This window comes from Syngnathoides biaculeatus, chromosome 17 (assembly GCF_019802595.1).
Source record: "Syngnathoides biaculeatus isolate LvHL_M chromosome 17, ASM1980259v1, whole genome shotgun sequence".
NCBI classification, from domain to species: Eukaryota; Metazoa; Chordata; class Actinopteri; order Syngnathiformes; family Syngnathidae; genus Syngnathoides; species Syngnathoides biaculeatus.
Genome location: NC_084656.1, coordinates 15,889,534 through 15,912,220, shown reverse-complemented (window position 1 = coordinate 15,912,220; position 22,687 = coordinate 15,889,534). Strand labels below are relative to the sequence as shown.

The following is a 22,687-nucleotide window of genomic DNA, read 5'->3' as shown; positions in this document are numbered from 1 at the left end:
GGTATTGTTTAATTTAGGATGGCGTGGTTTGGATCAGTAAAACCTGATCTAAGTGATAAATTCCGTCACCCGGCTACTTGAGGCAACATCGTAGTCGAGCGATGCAGTCTAAGCTATCATTTAATTTTTAAAAAATTATTCAGTATTTGGTGTACAGCTCGGAATTTGGTTGTTTTCAGAAATGCTTGTGGTCTGTTCATTCAATTATCTAACAACCAATCAACAGTCACCAGCAATACGTGTTGGTCTATCCTATCAGTGGGGTTGATATATTGTACGTATGCTAAAAAGGTGTGGAAAAAGTAGAACTCTACAACTTCCTCCAAAAGTATTGTTCCAATCTGAACCGAACTGTACTGATTGGTGGAAACAAAGCCTTGGATCCTTGTTGAGAAACACCCCCCCCCCCCACACACACACACACCCGCCACCTCCCATGCTGCCTGGCTGTGCCTGCATGGTGTTAGTCTTTCTCTTGTCTCGCCCCTGTCGTCCCTCCAGGTTATGGGCTGGTTCAGGAGGAGCTGCTGTCTCCGGCCTCCATGCAATACAGTTTGCCTTCTCCTCTTGGTGCAGAGCCCTACTGGCAGGAAGTGTCCAGTCTGGAGTGCGCCCCCATCGCCGCCACAGAAGAAGATACCTTGATGGAGATGTCGGACGTCCAGGTGTGGCCGGCGGGGCTCAGCCCCTCCCTGGTTACTGTGGAGGACTCGTCCTTGGACGGCAGCAGTCGAGCGGACGACTCGGAAGGCGCCACGCTTTCCCTTCCCTGCAGTTTGGGCCGCCCGAGCAGTGGAGCGAGCGGGGCGAGCGGCTCCATCATGGAGCTGGAGGAGGAAGAGGAGGAGGATGAGGAAGGGGAGGTTGAGGAGGAGGAGGCGCCACTGGAGCCGGTCAGCGCACTGGCGGAAAGGGACCGGGTCAGAGCCAGTGGCGCCGTTCCCAAGATTAACTTGAATGGCCAGCTGGGAGGTCAGAGGTTGGACGGGAAGAGAGGGGAGGCTCCGGCGGTGGGAGGAGCCAAAAGAGGCGGGGCAGGGCTTGGTTCAGTGGAAGGCGTTTGTGTTGTTGCAGGCCAGCAGATGTACAGCCACCCGGAGATGTCGCCATTGAGTCGAGTGGGCGAGCACAATGGAGACAACCGGTAGGTCACGTCGTACTCTCTCACCTTTCACACTACCTTTGCAGAAAATTGCCGCATCAGTGGCGTACGGGTATAGAGTCAGCATTTGCAGGTGCTTTTCACGCAGAAATGACCAGAGCGCAAAATTCCTTTGTTTCACTGCGCATTAAGATAATTGACATAGCAAACAGTTATTCAATCCTCAAACAGTAATTCAGTTCTCATAATTTATGGTATTACAAGGCAGTATGTTTAATTATAATAAACATATGTTTATTAGAATATGTATGTAATACATATGTACAGTACATACTGTAACACACTTTCCTGTGGGTTGGGGAGCTTTTGAAAACCATTGAAAACCAAAATAAAACTTTTTGGCTATAATTTCATAGGGGTATGTTTGGTGATAACGCAAATGAACACCATTCTGACTCTGACCACCGTCGGGGGTAGCATCATGCTTTGGACCAAGCTGGAACTGGGGCTGGCCTTAGAGAAGAGAAGATGGTGGGATTGTGGGATTAGTAACATGGATCTTTCCGACTGGTGATCTTAAGCTCCCCCCCCTTAGCTACAGTTGCCACGTCCCACAAGATTCCAAAATTGCGACTGAACAGAACAGGTTTGAAGTCTCTATCGCTTATTCCAAATAATATTGCGGTATGTTTTTTGCCAAATCCGTCAGACTTGTCCAAGAGAGTTCTACGGAGAGGTCTCAACTATTTCACGCATGGATATGTACACGGAATTAAGATTTTGGACGGAACATGACATCATGTCAATTACAGCGAAATGTTGGCAATCGATGCAACAAAAAAAAAAAAAACATGACGTCTCACAAACTTCATATCGAAATCCAACAGGATGAAATAGTGGAATCATACTGCACATGTAAAGCAGGGTGAGTACTTTTTACTTGGAAAGATCACGAGTAATATCATTGCAGTCTTTATAACTGAGTGGGTGTATTCATTTGACTTGGCTCGTAATGGAACCCAGTGCTCTGTCTTAAAAGTCTGATGTGATCCAAATAGGCAAATAGACATTTCTCTTGCATGACATTGCGTATTTACGTATCACTAACCCGACTCTTCGGCATGAAACATTACATACTTCATTCAGCAGGTCAGTGATACGCTAACCAAGTGAAAGCTGTTCTCCTGCAATGTATAAAGCACTGATAATGGTTATATCTTCTCCCTCACTTGCCTTCGAACATACAGCCTTGTGTCTGTTGATATTGTTCACATTTAGTTGTACATGCGCTATTCTGCAAGCCTTAATCCATCGTAAACAGTTCATCAACTTTAGGCTTTGGAAAATGAATCAACCATGCCCCTTGTAACCTAGCAGGATATCTTTCATCACTATTGCACGTTCCTCAAGTGCATCTGAGGACTATTTTCTCCGTAACATTAACTTTTCCAAGCACACGCAACTGACAACTAGCATTACCTGTGGGACAATACGGTGAGAGGGGCGTGTCAAGCCAGGGGTTAAGACAATGCGGCTATCTGATTGGCTATTATTGTATGAGTGATTGACAGGTCGGAAAGGTCCATCCCCGTGTTAGCTCAAATCCTTCACGCTTCTGTAAGAAAGCAAAACATGTCAGGAAAAGCCCGCTAATAGCTTTCAGATTTGATTTTTCTTTTTATTACAGCTACTTTGGGATCGTCCGTAGGTGTGTGAGGCTCAGTCACCGGATGTAATTTGTGTTGATTGTCTCATTCTGTCTAATTCAGCCAGTCGGTGTGCTTGTTTTGGTTGAGCAAGACAGATTACTTTGAGAAACCCCCCATGAACACAGGGTGAACGTGTAATCTCACGCATCAGGGTCTCAGCAGAGATTCAACTTCAATGCTCCTAACACTTTGTCTTTGATAGGCAGTGTGAATCCAGCTTTTCGTCTTAGTCCAAATATCTCTCTATCCGCCACTTACTTTCTTTTACTCCCCATGCTAGGTTGGTCGGAAGCGGAGCTTTTCAACCCTACTTATCCGACAAGGATTCCCTGCAGGGCTGGGTGGGCTCAGTATCATCGGGACGGGACAGCAGCGCGCCAGGGCTGCACGCTGCCCAGGAGGCCCTGCTGACTCCGGTGTGTGACACAGCTTACTCACATGTGCTGCGTGGGCGTCTCCTGCAGGGCAAGGGGATAGGCTTCTCTTCTCATCAGGAGACAGGGAAACGTGCGTGGGAACAGGAGTGGAGACGGGGCAAGGTCAGGTTGAGGCCGACGACCCGCCGCTTTTTTTCGAGGGCGACAATCTTATCCATGTCTTTTTTCAAAGCTTTTTTTTTTTGGGACTGAGGCGATGGGAAGCCAGCCATGTAGTTAGATACAATTGTGTTCAAAATAACATGTCAATTTTAAAAAGTGTGTGTTATGGTGGCGCAAGTGTCATGATATGGAAATGTTAACCATACTTATAAGGCATCATGGATCAGTTTCAATGTCAGAATATTTGAGGAGCTCGTTTTGCCTTATGTCAGTGAAGACTTCCCCTTGAACAGGGTCAATTCTTTGAATGGATTCAGTCATATTTTTCATGCTACCAGGTTTTAAGATAATCGTGAAAAATGTACCTATGGTCTCTTCTCACAAAATACCATGGCTGTGTTCACTGGATACGCTGAAACCACCCATATCTCTGTTGTCAATTGAATATTACTCGAAAAATGGATGTCTGGTACCCAGTTTATGACCATAGTTTCCCACTTGTTTAAGTTGATTTTCCACTGCACCGAGAGGCGCTAGCCCCCAGCTAGCAGGCCGAAGGGGTTCCTATCTATGGGGCTCGTACGAGCCACCATCCTGATGAATTGATGAATCACTCGGCCCGACCAGGAAGTAGTTATAGCCCTTGACCCAAATGATATAAAACTTTACTCCGCTTTTAAAACAATATTATTCTGAACACAACTGTATGTGGTCGTACGTGATCATCTATAGCTTTAGACTCATTGAACGATACTCATCAAAATGGGTCATTTTGATGACGTCACGGCGCTTGATCATCAGAAAAATGTGTTGAGGGGCGCAACACATGGTTAGAAGTCTGCCATTTTCTTTCTGGATTCGACATTTCAAATCAACAGTTTATTGCTGCCTAAAATGAAAGTTGTGTATTCATATCTAAATTATATTCTCCTTATGCAGAGAGAGGAGAAAGAGGACTACGCCGTCGACGAACACGGAAGTGTGCTTAATCGAAAGGTGAGTGGATTTGCAAGATTCATTCATCATGGGAGATTTTTAAAGTGCATCAATGACTGGTGCAAGAATACATACTGCAGGAAGAAACCAATCTTTTTGTAGCTCGTAATAGTGTTTAAATAAGTAAGTGGGTGATCAGTATGGGATAGTGAGATATTAAATTAGAGTGCGGCCATCGACTTACACTAGCTAGTGGCTCCATTAGCTTCACCAGCTGTCAGGAGGACTTTGACAGTTCCACAGTCTTCTTTGTAAATGTTATTCAAATTGAATAAATCTTCCAGTGAATAAAAGGTCAAAATAGCACTGTCCATTTTTTATTCTCTTCCTTTCTCATTTAAACTGGCAATGTACCATCGACTGGCCTCTGTCACTTTCTTGATGGCCACCAAAACAACTATTCATGTGTTCCATTGAAGTCCATTACCATCATTCACTCACTCGTGAAGCTTACAAACTCTTGAAAAGGATCCTCGACGTCGATCCACTAGTTTGAGAGCAAGCGTTTGATTTACTTGCCGCTGAATCACATGACTGAATCATGTCTGCCGATTCGGCGAATGAGAATTTTCCACGTCCTCGTTTCTCAATTCCTCCTATGCCGTTTATGCACCCATTCGGTTATTTTCTTTTCGAGACAGTGTAAATACTCGACAAATAAAATTGCACATCATTAAAGGAACGTTCACAATTCTATTAAAGGCGAAGGAATTGCCCACACATAGTTCATATTAAGTTAGTGTACTTTGTAGGTCAACGTTATGCGGTTTTGCTTCAATATGTTTAAAAAAATAAGCTACATTACTATCTACAAACATCACTATTTGGGCAGAGATCCTCTTTTGTTATCCTGAAGTAATTTGAACCTTTTCACAACTTGAATAGTCGAACCAGATGCATTGTGGGACCGCTGCACACCGTTGCGGCCGGCTGGCTCCGCTCCGACGCTTGAGCGCTTAACAGGAGTGTTGTTTCCGTCCCTCCTCCCTCCCTCCCTGCTCCAGGTGGGGGCGGATGTGAGAAGGGCCGCACAGTCGGTGCAGCGCACCAGTCTTCGGAGGGTTAAACACTGAAACACAACACACACAAGCTGGTCCACGAGGTACGCGCTTTTCCTGCACACAAGCACTCGTGTATCCTAGTGCTTTGGGGGTGGGGGTGGGGGGGGTCCCTACCAGAGCAGTTCTCATGTTAACTTTAAACACACCATTTGAATGATACCTTGTTTGCACTACAATGGTACCTTGACTTAAGAGTTTCATTCTCTTGAACTCAAATTAATATCCATCCATCCATGATGATGCAAGCCGCTTATCCTCACAAGAGTCGCGGGAGAGCTGGAGCCTATCCCAGCTATCTTCAGGCGATGAGATGACTACACGCTGAACTAGTCAGAGCAGATATTGACACCATCACTGAGCGGGAATCGATCCCACGCTGCCCGCACCAAAGTCAGGTGTGCGTACCACTACACCATCAGTGATACGATTTCAAATTAATACATAAAATTCATTTTCACCATTGAAATGTAATTAAGAATCTGTCAATTCCCTCATAAAAGCACCCTGACAAAGCCCTGAAACAAACTTATTCTGGTGAAAGAAAGTCCATTTTTTTTCTCTTGGTGGGGTCAGTGCTTATATTGTCAAAAAATAAAATAAATCTTGAAATATTAGTTAACTTCTGTCCATTAAGTTGGTGTGTCTGGTAAGTAAATGTTGACATACTGCAGTCCTTGTGAGTGTTTTCATTTTGTACATTTAACTGTTTATCACATTCAGTAAATGGCTGAAAGCGAATCGTCGATTTCATTCATGCAGCTCCAAACACAGAAAGCTCTTAAACGGAGGCACTCGTAAGTCAAGGTGCCGCTGTACTTTCGTAGCGATCAAAATCTTCATTCTGTTTCGTTGTGTGTCTCCTAGGACAAGAAAGCCACTGCCAAAGCTTCCTCCACAAAACCACACCCAGAACACAAACGAAAGTGAACGACGGCACACGTACTAACTACCAAAATAAAAAACATGGAATTGCCCTCCACATGTGACACAACTCCTGAGGGGAAAAAAAAGGTGTTGAAGACCTCAACTTGTAGTTTTATAACATTTGTAAAGTATCACTACAATTAAAGCATGACCTTTTTTTCTACAAAACAATCCAACCCCCCCACTCCTCAAAAAAAAAAAAAAAAAGCAGCAAATGTCACTGAACTAAGATGACAAAAAGTGCTTCCTGTGAACAGTAACTGCATGATGACTGCTGGTGCATGACTTAGACCTTTTGAACTGTCATCTACAAACTGAAGTGGGCGCAAGCTAGAGGGCAACCCACGCTTGGGTCTTGTGCCCTTTTAAAGACTCCAATGCCCCCCACAGGTTGGGTCCAGTAACAGTGCAGCCCCTCCCAGCAACCCCCCCCCCCCCAAAAAAAAAGGAGCTATCCCCCGCACACCCCAAAGAACGGCCTCTGCTGAGCCTACCAATGCTTCTTTCGGTGGACCCTTTTTTTTTGTTCTGTGCGTGCTTGTCGTTAATGTGCACTCTCTGCAGCGTGGACGTGTGTCACCGTGCGTGTGTGTGTGTGTGGATGGGGGGGAGAGGGGGGTCATCTCTGCTGCATGCCTTTCATGCTTCTGACTGGGCATTGAACCCTGGACCCCGATTGGCTGAAAGGCCCTGCGATGTCAGCACTGGAAAGAAAGCGCTTGCTTTTGAGTTTCCCGTCCTTGTGTGCTGGATTGGCCTCACCGTGTTGTTGTTCTGGTTGTTTAAAAAAAAAAAAAAAAAAAAAACTAAAAATCCGAAACCTTTAGTTTCTTAAGAGCCGGGACATTTCTCAGCATAATTCTGTCCCCTCTGCTACTCGTTTTTCTACCTTCTTCCTTCATCCTGGTAGCCGATGTCATCCATCCAAAACCAGTAGCGCTCACTTGATATGCAGATACTCATCCGCACTTCTTTCCATCCAATGTTTCTAACAATCAAGTTGGCTGCAGGATGTTGTGATTTAGTGTTTAAAAAAAAAAAAAAAAAAAGAAAAGTCCAGTACAGTATTGTGCTACTATGTGATTGTGCAGACAGCACTGTGATTGTCGTCACTCTCACCGACTCCTGACTCGTCACGTGTCGTCACAAACTAAAGCACACGCAGTCAAGACGATTACGGACCGGTCAGGGTGTCACAGATCGTGTGAACTTGCCACAGCAATAAAATCCAAATCACGCTTGACGCGCGTCCCTTAGGAGGTTCTGCAGACGTACACATTGGCTTTTTCCTTTTTTCTTTTTCACCCCCTCCTGGATAACGCGCCGACCTTGATATGAGTGAATCGGCGAGGAAACGCTTACGCAGGAGCGGACCAGTGTGATATCAGTGTGGGACCGCAGAAGCCTGAGAGACTTTTGTGTATGTGTTTTACAACAGTCATAGGATATCAAGCAGTGGTATGTTGCGATATACAAGATCATGAATATAAATCATTTATGATGGCCAGAGATGGAGTCAGAGGCCGACCATTTTCCTTTGAAGTAGCAATTTGGGGGACTAATTCTGTGTAAAAAGCTCCTGGAAAGTTTGACAAAATGAAAAAAATTGCTCTAGGGACCCATGCCTGAAATCAAACAGCTGGTTGATCTTTTGATTTTGTAAGATAAGGGCCTACAAAAAAAAATTCAATTAAAATAGAAATTGTGCTCCCGCGGCATAACCGAGTGACATGAAATTTGGTGGAAATATCTATCTGTAGGACCAATGCCGGAAATTTACGGAAGTGTATTATTGCCGCACCAAAAAAAAAAAAAAGTTCACATTTCACATTAGAATGTGAATTATGTCACATTCTAATGTGAAACGTTTCACGTTATAACATAGATTCGTTTCACATAATAATGTAGATTCGTTTCACATAATAACGTAGAAAATAATAAATAAATGTCACCCCCCCCTCTTTACCCCACCCCCTAAAAGACAATTACTTCCGGTTCAGGTGGGTAGTAGGTAGCAATACGCTTCCGTGAAATAGAACTTAATCAAAACTTTTAAATGAGCCAAGCTATCCATCCTGCAGAAACGCCGTTTCGAAGCAATAACTTCCGGTTCAGGTCACTGGCAGAAGAATTCGGCGAAGCCCGGTGAACGTGAATCTTCTTTTTCAATCTTAAATCAGTTTTTAGTAAAGATGAAGGACTGTTATTAAAGGTCTGGGTAGATATACAGGAATGTATATGTCTGATATATAACTCTAAAAGGTCTCCACCCACCCGAACCGGAAGTAATTGTCTTTTGGGGGGTCGGGGTGAAGAGGTGTGAAGTGAATTTATTTCTTAATTCCTACGTTATTATGTCAACCGAATCTACGTTGTGTGAAATGAATCTACATTATATCGTGAAACGATTCACATTATAATGTGAAACGTGACCTTTTTTTTTTTGGTGTGGCAGTGATACGCTTCCACAGAAATTGAACTGGAAGTTATCCTATTTTTTATTTTTATTTTTTTATTAACAGCCATTGGGTAAACACCAGAGCTCATACTTTATGACCAACTCTTCCAAGGGCATTGGTGCAATTGAGCAACAATTGGAAGCAGGTATCCTAAACAGATGGATGATGCAAAATGGGGAAGCCTTTTTGGTTTTTGGTGTTGTTGGAGCATGGTGTCAAAGTTTGATGAGCATGGGGCCCAATCATTGCTACTTTCTACTTTAATTTATTTCTTTTTAGAATCGCACGGTGGATCATATCAAATGCTGTTTGGAAACGTATTCTCCTCGCAGAATACTTTTTTTTTTTTTTAATATATGCAGAAAGCTGATGTTGTCATATCACTGTAGCACACGTGCGCTGGACATGCTGACACAAATTGTGTCCCATAAGTACTGTAAGAAGTGCTACTGTAGCCTGAGCAAGTGAGACTGACTGAACGAATGAGCACATTATTTTGCACATCACACATTTTTACATGGCCAGTGCATGCACTATATTTGCCACATATCACATATTCCACTGGTAACACACCACTCAGGTTTTTAGTTATTTCAGAAACTATTAAGTGTTTTTATTTTGTGCTGGGTTCTACTCTGTCAGATGATTGCGTGATTGTTTTTTGGGTGAGTGATTAATTTGTCCAGTGTTTTTTTTTTTGTTTGTTTGTTTTTTTCTTGGTGAGGGTTATAGGTGAAATGTGATGCTTTTTTTGTGTGAGAGAACACACAAAAGGGTTTTGGAGCTGGCATGTCCGTGGAAAAGGTAGCGTAACGACCAGTGGTGTATTTTAAAGAGTATTGTAACATTTTAACTGTCGAGAAGAAGAATAGATCTCACCTATACTCCTTTAGAATGGATACATGACAATGTAAACGCAATATCATATTACTCTATCCTAAGGAATGCAACTGCACCCATGCACAAAAAAAAGAGAGATGTTTTTATGAAAATGTGTATAAAAAAATATATGACAAAGTATATTTCATTAGAATGCTATGCACCCTCATAGAGTTGTTCTGGATGTTCTTTTCGCATTATCTAGTTAGCCGATGCCCACGTGATGGGGAATGTAGAGGCTTTGTAGCTTTGAACACTTTTTTTTCTTTTTCTTTTCTATTGGTCCAGGAAAAAAAAATCAAAAAAATATAAACAAGCCTTTTATTCAGAACCATTCTGACTAAAAAATAAAAATATGTATAGATCATCTTACCCTGTACACCAGCTGAAACCATTTACAAGACTGAATAAACAAAGATGTGACATACATTTTTGCACGCGTCCTAAATGATTCCCAATTAAGTTTTTTTTTCACGTACAGTTGCAAATTTCAATATTATAGAAAAGTTCATTTCTGTATTTCAGTTCATGAAGTGAAGTTCCTTCAATAAACAGATTCATTAAACACAAGATTCTTGTAAGTTAATTCAAACTTAATTTGTATTTTTAAAATAATTTTCATCTTCATTTCTTGATAGGGCAAATTACTCTAAAACTCTAAACCTTTTTGTTTGAAAAACATTTGAACTCAAGTTTTACTTAATTAATAAATTTTATTTAATGAGATGCATATGTATTTATATACTTTGGTTGTTGTCTCCGACGACAGAAGCACCGCAGTAGTAAAATCATAATTTCGGTACACTAAACTTAAAAAAAAAAAAAATTAATCGAGGTCATAAAAATAATGAAAAATGGAAACAGTGAAAAGAAATATGTTGGTGTCTATACTATCACGTACAGCATTTAACAGCTTTATTTCTGTTAAATTCTAATTTCTAATTTCGTACAGTCGTCGTTCTGCTTCCACACTAGGAAGAAAAAAACCCCTACAACTTCCGCAATCTGTGACGCCCCCCGCTTTCAGCCAATCACGGCCCGCCGCTTCAAGTGCCTCTCGGAGGAGGGATTTCTGGGTTGTTTTGGATTCGGCTGTCGCACATGGAGGCAAGAGGGGGCCTCATTTCAAGCGACTTCGGACACTCTCTTTACTTTTCCGAGAACGCAGCAACCTCCGAGTTGAAGACATGTCAGCGGCAGGTCAGACGAGCGGGAGCCGGGATATACCGGCCGTGAGGCGGGTCGCCGTCCTGGAGGCTGCCCACATGCCCCAGGAGTACTCCACGACCCCCGGAGGGACGGTGTTCAGCACCACGCCTGGAGGTAACTCGGCCATGGGTGAAACTGGGTTTCGATTATTCACTTCTTTTTATGAAATATACAACATAATATGGGATTTAACTAGTGAAGGGTGATGTCGAATTAGACGTGTAATACTACTCCTGTTTGTCGTTTGGTGTTGGGTTTAAAAAAAAAAAAGCCATGTGGTCCTCCACATGAGTGCACTGCAAATATTTTAGGTCTTAAGGTTTAACATACAACAAGGTGCCACAAGATGGCGGCAAACCAGTACTTTTATTGCTCTGGCACGGCAACAGCTTATGATTTTCCTACTACAAACAGACTAGAGATTCACCCCCCCCCCCCAAAAAAAAAGAGAAAAAGTACATGATTCTGCAGGGGTTTGCTGTTTCGCATCGTGAACAACTTGTCCCACCCCTACAAAGTCTTATAAGCTTGTTTGGTTTTCCAAAATGATTCCTTGATGAAAGCTGATCGAACAATTAAAAGAAGAAAAATGGCCCTCGCCTGCCTTAGGACCCTGATCTATAGGCTTCATCCACAGTCCTGTCGTGTCCCCACGTTAATAATCAACAGTATTTTGTTGTTCACTCGTTTGCAGTCTGTTGGACGCATTCTCGATCATTGAGAAAATATTACGACCACGTGCGCAATATCCGTAATGTAAATATAGCATGCAAGAGCTGAAACACAAAATCTTTCTTCACAAAGATGATAATGCTCATTTTTTTGTAGGTATCAATTCAAAAATACATTTGCTTTTGCGCATTGAGTGCATGTATGCCTCCTAAATTTGCATTGTAAAACAAGTGAAATTAAATATTTTCCCTCTATGGGAGTGAGAAAGTTCACGCCGTGTCCATATGTCAGTTTAGTCATTGATATTGAGCATGTGCGGCGTAGATGCGGCAGGTGGGACACATTCACACAAGATAAAACACAAACACACACAGCTGGCCCGTTCCATATGTGTGTTAGTGTGCCAGAAAATAGGTCACTCCAGTCTCGTGGGTGAACGTCGCTTTCGACTGAGGAATCATCAAATGTAAATTTTTGGATCGCATCATGCGCTCTCGTCCGATTGTATATTTTGCTTCTTTTCTGCTGTTGTTTTTTGATGCCTCCGCAAAAGCGTGCTGATGATTATTGCCGTACGAGCAGAGCAGTTCAATAAATGTCGATTGAATACACAAATCGAATTTATTTCACCGAGCAGTAATAAACTTTAAAAAAAAAAAAAGTCAGCAACCCCCAAAGAGTCCCAACCAGGATCAGGATAGGTTTTAACCTATTAACATTAACCAGCAGAAGCTGAACGGGTTCAACCTTGGGGATTCCGTCGTCGCTGAGGGTTACAGACTAAACAGTACCAGTATTTAGTCCTTCCTGCTTCTCTTGGGTCTGCAGGGACTCGAATCATCTATGACAGGAAGTTCCTGCTTCAGTGTCGCACCTCTCCTCTGGCTCGCACGCCTCCGAAGCTCCCTGACATCCCGGGAGTCACCAGGCCACTCAAACGGGAGTCCTCCACCGAGTCCAACCAGCCGGGAGGGAGTGAGAGCGCTCAACATGAGCACGGCCAACACGCAGAGGGTGCAGGTAAAGTAACTTTACAGTGTCATGGAAATTGGACTTCATTTCAGTTGTGTGCAGGGGTGCGAAACAACAGGTAGCATGATAGGCCCTAAATTTTAAAGCCCTTTTTTTGTCAATCCAGGATTTTCGTTAGCCGCAAGCTTTGAGCTTCAAAATTATTACACCCCCAACACACACACACTCAAAAATATGTAGTGGATCCTATGCTTGCAGATTTAATTCCCTCCAGGACTTTATTCATGAACTGTACCATTCGTAAACTGAGGTTGCGCTGAAATGAATTTTGGGATCTGTATAACACATGAGTTCTACGTTTTGAATTTAAACTCTGAAATAAATAACATTTCCGGGAGTTACTAATTAACTGAGTTGCAGCAGTATGTAACACTTGCATAGACGTGAAGACTGTACTTATGATTTTTTTTTTTCTATCCACACTTTTTTTTTTTAATCCATAGGAGAAGATGCCCAGTTTGACATGGACATTTGAAGAGGATTACAACAACTTCCAGCATCTTCATGGTAGTTGTGTCGTTAGGGTAGATGTTTAAAGTTCAATTCAAACAATTAGGCTGTGGTATATAATGTTCCTTAAAGGGAAATTGTATTTAAATGGAATTATTAATGGGCCTCAAATAGTTCCATGAGCTCATTGGATAAATTACGGCATTTTGGTGGTTGGTAAAATCTGTTTTAACTTAATATTTTTTTGTGATTTAACAGCATTTAAAATGTTCAGGCAAAATATTGTTTTATGGCATGTTGTGTGTGATGATTGTTATGGGTCATGTTCATATAATTTGATAAATAACGGTAAAGACACTTACAAATTGAATTTTTTGTTGTTGTTGTTTTTGTTTGTTTTTGCTGCCTTGGGTTTTGTGTTTTTGTCTCCGACGACAGAAGCAACGCTTGGTATTAAAAGTGAAAAATATTACTTATAAACATTTTTGCCTTATAAACCATTACCTTTGCAGCATTAACAACTGCCTAGAATTCAAATACTCATATCAGCTAAATTGATTGATTTTAAAAATGAAATTCTGTGGGCGATGTATTTTTTCTCATTAAATATGAAAATGATCCATATACATATTATACTGTTACCTCACTGCATTTTTTGTATTGTTTAGAATGATAAAATTAGCTGTGTGTTTTTTTGTTTATTATACAGCAGTATACACTGGTAGAAGTTTATACAGTTGTAAGAAAAGGTATTTGAACCCTTTGGAATTATTTGAATTTCTCCATAAATTTGTTACAAAATGTAATTTTTTTCTAAGCCACAACTACAGACAAACAAATGCCGCATGAACGATTATATGTTTTTTTTAAGGCACCAAAGTGATTTAGTAGTTAGCCTTTCTGCCTCGTAGTTGAAAACTAAATTGTCCATATTTGTGAATGTGAATTGTTAATAATTGTTTGCCTATTCGGCCAAAGTTACCTTGGCTAGGCTCTGAAAATCTAATGAGAATAGCATAGAGCTGATCAGAGTCAATCAATACGCTCGAGTCAATCAATGTGACGAGATTGAAGGTGTTGATTAAAGCTACCCTCCCATGTAAAAAAAACAAAAAAAAAACACCAGTTTCAAGTTTTTTGTTTTTTTTTGTCAGTCTGTGATAAGACCGATTATCTATAAACAGAGAAAGTTCAAGATTGTTGCTTTCCCCGAGAGTCGCGATCATGTAAACGCCACCACATGGGTACAGTGCAGTGTCTGCTAAAGACTTTCGGAAATCTCTGGGATATCATAACTTTTAGGAGAAATATATAACATAAAACAAGGATGGATGTCCTGAAGGACACTACGGAGAAAGCCACCGCTGTCCAAACAATCATTGCAAAAGCCTAAAAATGTTAAAAATGGCCTCTGGATGTTCCACGTGATTACTGTCCACCTAGTGTATGCCTGGATTTAATTTGAGTTGTTTAGAAGGAACTCACAATGTTATTTAGGGGGCGTGGGGGGTCGGGGGGAAGCACAGCACACCACCACCAAAACCTCATCCTAATGGAAGCATGTTGGAGGAAACATCATGGTTTAGGACTGCTTTGTTATCGAGGGGCCTGGACATCACCTCACGTTGTCATGGTAACAAAATCCAGATTCTCCAATGGTCCAACGAAATGGCTTAGTCTCCACGAGACAATAAATAGTAATTATAGATCCTTGATGGATTTGGACAAAAACATAGTCAGACACCTGGAAACTGTTTGAAATTGTGGTGTTTTCCAAATTAAATATGCAAATATTTCCTTAAAAGGCTTGAATCATATTGACTTCTGTACTTTTTATCAGTGTAAAGTTGACCTCTGCACTGTTGATTAGCATTGGTTGCTAGAAATGAATAACGAATAAATGAATGAATAATGACTGAAGCACACTTTATTCAAAATAAGAAATAATTTATTTTAATGGGACTGCGTAAACGTACAAATGGCTCAATGTGACCCAAACATTTTGATAAAGTTAAAGCGGTTGCGTTAACATATTAATTGCAGTAGCATTTAACAGAAGAAATATAGATTTCATGAATTTAAAACAACTCTAGTGCTTCAGTCTGTGACAATTCTGTCACAATTTTGTTTCGTGTCATTTGACACTGGCACAGTGTATGCCACCTAAATCTATAATACAGAGTACCGATATCCTCTAAAGAGTCTGCGATTCTGTACAAACGCCGCCGACGCGTTCTTGGCTTTGCTCAGTGGCACCCGCACTCCTCCACCACCATGTCCTGGTGGCGCCTCAAAACCATCTTGTGGCTGTCGTAGTAGAGCATGGAGAGTGGCGCCAGGCGGGTGGGCGTGCAAGACAAACACGGCACCTTGTGCGGATGGTGAAGCTTGAGCAGGCTCTGCACAAGGAAGAAGAAGAAGCAATCATTAGAACAGTGGTGACACTCACATCCCAACTTCCCTGTCTTCTTCTTCTTTTTCTTTCGACTTGTCCCGTTAGGGGTCGCCACAGTCTACCTCCATATTTCTAATTGTTCCTCCGCTTGTTCCGTGCTTTCACTGCAGATCACAATATCATCTGCGAACATCATGGTCCAAGGGGATTCCAGTCTAACTTCATCTGTCAGCCTATCCATTACTATCACAAACAGGAAGGGGCTCAGCGCGGAACCCTGTTGCAGTCCTACCTCCACCTTAAATTCTTCTGACACACCTACGGCACATCTTACCGCTGTTCTGCTGCCCTCATACATGTCCTGTGCTATTCCAACATATTTCTCCGCCACCCGAGACTTGCGCATGCAGTACCACAACCCAACTTCCCTGTCTACTACTACTACTACTAATAATAATAATCTTAATGTCTTTTTATTGACAACTAAAAGGGTAATAGTTTTCTTTTAATAGCACCACGGTCAAATAAAATTCTGTTTCAAGGGCAAACATGTTTTTGCCTCCACTTTGAGCTCACCTGCGATAGCAGGAAGGAGTGTAGAGATGGAGCAGCTAAGAGCGCTAAAGCGGGGCCACACCATTTGGATATTTGAAAACAAATAACAGAATCTTAAAATGAACTCTGGTCTAAAGTGCCCAGTCCGCCAGTGGAGAGAGGCCAGAACAGGAGTGATGTGCTCCCTCTGACGTGTTGCTGTTAAGAGAGGTAAGCAGTGGCATTTTGATTCAACTGGAGATGTTTGTGGGTGGGGCTGGCTGACCCCAAAGTTAAGTGAATTGAGATGGGAAAAAAAAGCATAATTTACGACAGCAAATTTTAAAGTGTGAACGGATCAACTTTTGAAAAAAAAAAAAAAGCTGAGTGGCTGGCGGCCAGTCCAGGGTGTATTCCACCTTTTGCCATAAGTCGACTGGCTCCAGCTAGCCAGTGTACCAAAATAAAAGGGAGTATTACCTGCATGTAAGCGTGGTTGGTAGGCTTGAAGCTCTCATCAACAGGCGTGGGACAGGCTCCGTCGCAGCGGAAGGCGTTAAAGCGTTTTGGGTAAACCATCCACTGACTCCATCCCAGCTTCTCAAAGTCCACCCACATGTCCACCTTCCTGCACAGAAGACCCTCCTTTTTCTCGCTGGCTGCAGGCGTTGTCGAGGGCTTTGTTTCGCTTTGGTGCTTCCGGGAGAACCTTTTGGACCTGCGGCCCTTCGTCTTGGAGCCAGCCTCTCTGTCCACGCTCACGTATTTGGAGTGCACTGCCGTGTGGATGAGAGTGGGCATTCGCTGGCTGTCGAGGTTTTGCCTGGCGAAGACCACCATAATGACTCGGTTCGCTGTAAGGTGGTGGATTCCCTCCGGATCCCGCTCGCGGTCCTCCGGCTGATGCGTGGGCGGTTCCTGCTGCTGCCAGCGGTGGAGGATCCGGGTCATGGAGAAAACCTTCCAGGAGGAGGAAGAGGATGATCTCATGGCGCTGTGATGACCCCTTAGGCTGCCCAGGAAAACCTTGACTCCGGAGCAGCTGTCGTCAGAGCACGAGTGGTATACGTCCACTGAGGCTCTGGAGGACCCGCTGAAGGCCGGGAGACGGATGCGAAGCTCGGCCTGTTGGATGTGGTCGCTGGGGGACATGGCGGACATGTCGAAGGTGATGGACCACCTCTCACCTCTCTGCTCACAGTCTGGAAGAGATACCATTTGGAATAATTAATTACTGCTAAAAAAACTATTTTCCTTTACACAAGCTCAGGGTTGTCAAAACTTCTTTTCATTGCAGCCACGTCGGTTGCCCTTATTGGGGCAAAAATGTCTTAATCTCTTCTTTTTAGGTAAGAGCAACAGCAGTATCAGTTTAAAAAATGTGACTTGGTGAGTATTGACCTGCAGGTGTCCCACTCAGCACTCAATGTGGCCCTCTGTTTCCTCCTAATACTTTACACCTCTGGACTTGACCACAAATGTTGCAGTGTGCTGAAAATATTAAACAAGTAAAAAAGAAAAACAATTCCTATGAGACTGAATAGGTTTGCCTCTTACTAGAAGGACAAAATGCTCCAAATTACAAAGAGCCATAACAAAAGTACAGTTCATAGCATAATGCCAGCGTGCTGTAATGACTTAATCCATTTGAGTGTGCATTAAAATTTATATTTTTTTAAAATCATAAAAAGTACGAAAATTGACATTGTATGACCTGAGTTCATTGGAAATATAACAATTTATACACTGACCACTTACTTTTAGCAACGAGGCTGGTCACATAATCCGAGTCCTGCAGTCCGGGGTTGTCCTCCATCCAGCTCTTGGTTCCGGCCCCGTTCTCGGTCAGCATGGTCCTGTAGAGATGCACCATGAAGAGGGGCAATCCTCCAGCCTTGCGCCCGTGCACGGTGAGTCCGGAGCTGCGAGTCAAGCTGGGCGGCATCGCGTGCGGGTACATCGGCCCGAGGCAAAAGTCCACCAGGAAGACAAAGAGGACCGGTCTGGTCATAATTCCACCGGCAATGTGGTGTCACTGATTCCGCGGGGTCTTCCAAATGATGCATCCGCGATGCTTCCCCCCGGGTTATATAAATCCACGCCTGATGGGTGATGTCCTTTGAAGCTGATTTGACACACAATCCGAGCGTTTGATCCACGACAGCACTCGAATATTCTGTACATTCAGATAATAAGACTTCTTTTTTTTATGCGGCATGTTGCATCGAAACCACTTGATTTCTTTGAAGTGACCGAGGTGCGAAAAAGAAGAGAAGGCAGCATGATTGTTTTGGATATTAGGGATGCTTTGATAAGAAGTTCGCACAGTAATTTGAGTTAAGGAGATTAGAGTTCCGTCTGATTAATGAGGAGGCAACTGAAGGAGTTAATCATAGTCTCTTGGCATACAGGTAAATTCAGGGCGAAATACAATTGGGCAATTACGTCATTATTAGATAAAAACCTGATCAGACTTTTAGGGCCAAATTTTGTCCCCAAATTATCTTCTGCATCGTTACAATAATTGCATACAAATGAAGGAATAACTATCTAAATATATACTGAAGGAAATATCACAATGAAAAAAATAGCCTTAAATTTGTTTGAAATGTAATTATGAGTATCATTGTTTAAAAAGTCAACGTCTCCATTGTGAAACATTTATTGTAGGTAAGAATCTAAATGAAAACAAAACAAATTGCATTATAGTGTATTTTAATCTATTTATGAATCGGTATTATAACAACTAATCATTTGTGCAATCTTTACAATAGGCAATATCACAGAATCAATTCAACATAAAAAAAAAATCAACCAATCAATAGTGAAACATTTGTGAGGCAAAATTACACAAATAAAACCAAAGAAAAGTGGAGTTACAGATTATTTAAATGTAATTGGGAATCATTTTTGTTTAAAGAAGAAATAAATAATCAAATAGCAAACGGTTGATTATAAGCAACAATACAGAATGAACATGATTGCACATTGAATCGTCATATATTTTAATATGTTTTAATATGAATCATGATCAAAAACATGAAATCCTACACACATTGAATACTCATGCATTTATATATTAGGGTTATATATTTGCTCTGTAAAATAATCCTGCATTGTTGTAAAACAATTTGTATCTACATTAGTATACAGAATTAGCAATTAAAAAATAGCATTAGTATGTTTTGTAATTGCAAGTGTAGAACTGCAGTGCACATTATATAAAATGTATATTTTACTTCTGCGTGTTTTTAAGAAAAAGTGAACATTCATTTTAACAGCACGTCCGTGTTACAAGGAAAACAGTAAGGCGTCTTAATTGACAATAGCATTATAGATGTATTTATGAGCACTTCATTTGCTCCCTCATCAATTAAATGAATTGCACAATCAATCTTGAAAGGGACGCGGAGGACAAGAAAGGCACCTTACCGACTGCTCACAATTGTTCTCGGTTTTTCCGGCGCTTTTACAGAGGCAACATCAAGTATGCGCTCTTTTGGATCTCCCTTTTAAGTTATTTGACATGTAAAATCAATCACTTACTTTAAATGATTTGCCTCATCATCAATATTACGTTTGGTTAGGAATTGTTTAAAGATTGATTTCAGTTGTCATTTTTAGTTATCTATGTACTCTGGTAATGTAGTGTATCCGTTTATCTTATTTTGCTATTTTTCAGTATACGTATGGTGTATGTGATGTTATATGGAAATACTTTTTTTTTTTTGGGCGATTGTCTCTCACATACTGACAACGTTCCATGTACAAACGATGCCATTTTAGAGCTTTGATTTGTAGAGAACGATAAATCGTCAAACTACCTTTATAAAAAAGGTAAGGTTATTATTATGCCCCCCCTCAAAAAAAATGAAAAAAATATATATACATATATGTAAACCTACTATATCCGTGCGTTGTATAATTTACGTTCTTTTTGTAATGACTTCCGTGTGCAGCAGTGCGCATGCGCGGTTATGCTTAATTAAAGGCTCAGTGCAGGTGAGCCCCTTTAGTCTGGATGAGTCGCCCGTGCTCGACATGCACTCACGCCAGATCATCTGTTTGGCTTTTCTGTCAATATTGAAGTTATCCAAAGGTAACTACACGTTTTTTTTCCCCGTACATTTGAAGCATGTGTCTACTAATAGTTGTTCTTGTTAGGTTTCCTTTCAGACCCTGTTGTCATCACGACCAAATTTAATGAGCCAAAATGGCGGCTAATTTGAATTTGACGTTTAGATCTGATCTTTTAAAAGGTGTTTTGGGAGATTTCGGATAACTGGCAGGATTGTCATAGCTCATATTTGCTTTTTACGTCAATTGTTGCCCTTGGTGTTTAGTTTGAACTTGTTAGTCAAACACGCACAGTCTCTTGAACTGCGCCCTTGATGCCAAGCGTCACTTTTTTACATTGCGGTCTACGTTTTCAGGGCAAAATTTCCAGTGCCGTCCAAACCAGTGGCAGTGTGATGATGGAAGCTGCATCGCTGATAAATGGAGATGTGATGGAGACGGCGACTGCCTGGATGGCTCTGATGAGATGGATTGCGCTGGTGGGGTTCTCTTGTTACACTTTAATCTAATCAGTATAGGGCCCAGGGTGATTCCCATACTATATATATATATATATATATATATATATATATATATATATATATATATATATATTTATTTATTTTTTACATTTGAAGATATTAATGCTGTGTGTTTGTGTGTAGATGTGGTGTGACTGCTCACTCTGGATTAATTTGATTTAATTGTGAAAGCAAAATGCAGGTTCCGGTACCAGTTGAATGTTGAGATCAAATTATATTTTGATTATATATTTGTATTTCCATCTTTATTTCAAGTGACTCATATATGGCTGTTTAAACTCTCCAAAGAAATATGACACCCTTGTGTAGATGCCAAATTGCTCATAACTCCACAAACTTCAACACTGGAAATTGAAATGCTCAAGGGGGGGATAGTACAAATGGGTATCATTTAGCTGTCTTGGGTGGTATAATGTAACATTAAATTTGTATTTACTTTCCTCCCGATTGGTTTTACACAAAGTGACACCTAAGACTTACTTAGGATTGTAAGTGCCACCATGACCAACAAAGTAGAGAAGCTTTGTAAAACAATTAAAAAAAAAAAAAAAAATGGGAAGCTCGTAAGACAATGTAACATTCTGCAAATTTTAAACAATGCAGTGCTTAAATAAAGGCACATTAAAAAAAATGATTGTTTATTGCAAAATATTATTTTTTTTTTGAAGATGCAAAATTTCAATTTAAGTCAACAGTACATGGTCTGTTACGCTTTTGCCGACTACTTATGGATATTTTTCAGTCTTTGTTTGACAGACAAGTTTGTATGCATTACACCAGTGTTTCGATAACTGCCTTTGATGCATAAAATCTGCATTAAGCATTTTTAGCATGTACTCAATGTAACCTCAAAATTTTTTTTTAAAGATTAAGATGGTCAATCTGCTTTCAAATGTACATGTTTGTAGTCTGCTTTTTGCCTGAAGTTAGCTGGGATAGGCTCCAGCCCTCCCGTGACCCTTGAGGAGAAGAGGCCTGGAATATTGGATGGGGCAATTTCACATGCAGCCCAAATTATTTGGTCTTTTCCGAATAAATCAAATTATCAAATCCATTGTCTTCAAGAGTAATGTCAGTTGCCATAATTGTCTTTATATTGCCAACCTTTTCAATCAAAATCTAAATCATCCTCGTTTCCATCAGGCTCTGCTCGCTGTCCACTCGGTCAGTTTCCATGCATGGACTCGGTCGGCTGTGTTGACGCAGCTGCACGCTGTGATGGACAGAAGCAGTGTCCAACCGGCTCTGATGAGGAGAACTGTACGGTCGCCAGGGGTTGTTTAGACTCCGACTGGATGTGTGGGAATCGCATTTGCATACCCAAAGGGCTACGCTGTGATGGAAACGACGACTGCATGGACAACTCTGATGAACAGGGCTGTGGTGAGACCTTTCATGTTGCGTTGCATGAATTTATTTATATATATATATATATATATATATATATATTATATATATATATATATATATTTATTTATTTTTTACATTTGAAGATATTAATGCTGTGTGTTTGTGTGTAGATGTGGTGTGACTGCTCACTCTGGATTAATTTGATTTAATTGTGAAAGCAAAATGCAGGTTCCGGTACCAGTTGAATGTTGAGATCAAATTATATTTTGATTATATATTTGTATTTCCATCTTTATTTCAAGTGACTCATATATGGCTGTTTAAACTCTCCAAAGAAATATGACACCCTTGTGTAGATGCCAAATTGCTCATAACTCCACAAACTTCAACACTGGAAATTGAAATGCTCAAGGGGGGGATAGTACAAATGGGTATCATTTAGCTGTCTTGGGTGGTATAATGTAACATTAAATTTGTATTTACTTTCCTCCCGATTGGTTTTACACAAAGTGACACCTAAGACTTACTTAGGATTGTAAGTGCCACCATGACCAACAAAGTAGAGAAGCTTTGTAAAACAATTAAAAAAAAAAAAAAAAATGGGAAGCTCGTAAGACAATGTAACATTCTGCAAATTTTAAACAATGCAGTGCTTAAATAAAGGCACATTAAAAAAAATGATTGTTTATTGCAAAATATTATTTTTTTTTTGAAGATGCAAAATTTCAATTTAAGTCAACAGTACATGGTCTGTTACGCTTTTGCCGACTACTTATGG

At 41.1% G+C, this 22,687-nt stretch overlaps 4 protein-coding genes across 4 annotated transcripts in view; 3 read left to right on the top strand and 1 right to left on the bottom strand.

The window, feature by feature from the left end:
• ank1b (ankyrin 1, erythrocytic b) overlaps positions 1-9,170 on the top strand; it is a 72,422-nt gene extending 63,252 nt beyond the window's left edge. Inside the window, exons 38-42 of the mRNA XM_061800890.1 lie at positions 502-1,144; positions 3,092-3,227; positions 4,290-4,346; positions 5,351-5,448; positions 6,272-9,170. Coding sequence (XP_061656874.1) covers positions 502-1,144; positions 3,092-3,227; positions 4,290-4,346; positions 5,351-5,419 — 905 coding nt within the window. The 3' untranslated portion in view covers positions 5,420-5,448; positions 6,272-9,170. The remainder of the gene's footprint in view (positions 1-501; positions 1,145-3,091; positions 3,228-4,289; positions 4,347-5,350; positions 5,449-6,271) is intronic.
• A 1,547-nt stretch (positions 9,171-10,717) lies between these two features.
• Positions 10,718-14,164, top strand: LOC133490768 (eukaryotic translation initiation factor 4E-binding protein 1-like). The gene is made up of 3 exons (XM_061801231.1): positions 10,718-10,992; positions 12,379-12,570; positions 13,026-14,164. Exons 1-3 carry the CDS (start codon positions 10,857-10,859, stop codon positions 13,055-13,057), a joined length of 360 nt encoding a protein of 119 aa, XP_061657215.1. The 5' UTR covers positions 10,718-10,856; the 3' UTR covers positions 13,058-14,164.
• Positions 14,165-14,973: 809 nt separating this feature from the next.
• LOC133490625 (nodal homolog 2-A-like) lies at positions 14,974-18,311 on the bottom strand. Its single transcript, XM_061800912.1, has 3 exons — positions 17,720-18,311; positions 16,442-17,163; positions 14,974-15,431 (listed from the first exon to the last, which is right to left on the bottom strand). The coding sequence occupies exons 1-3, from the start codon at positions 17,970-17,972 to the stop codon at positions 15,279-15,281; spliced, it is 1,128 nt and encodes a 375-aa protein (XP_061656896.1). The 5' UTR covers positions 17,973-18,311; the 3' UTR covers positions 14,974-15,278.
• A 1,606-nt stretch (positions 18,312-19,917) lies between these two features.
• Positions 19,918-22,090, top strand: LOC133491141 (low-density lipoprotein receptor class A domain-containing protein 3-like). Its single transcript, XM_061802044.1, has 4 exons — positions 19,918-20,060; positions 20,395-20,517; positions 21,703-21,942; positions 22,080-22,090. Exons 1-4 carry the CDS (start codon positions 20,003-20,005, stop codon positions 22,088-22,090), a joined length of 432 nt encoding a protein of 143 aa, XP_061658028.1. The 5' UTR covers positions 19,918-20,002.
• The last annotated feature ends 597 nt before the right edge of the window (positions 22,091-22,687 follow it).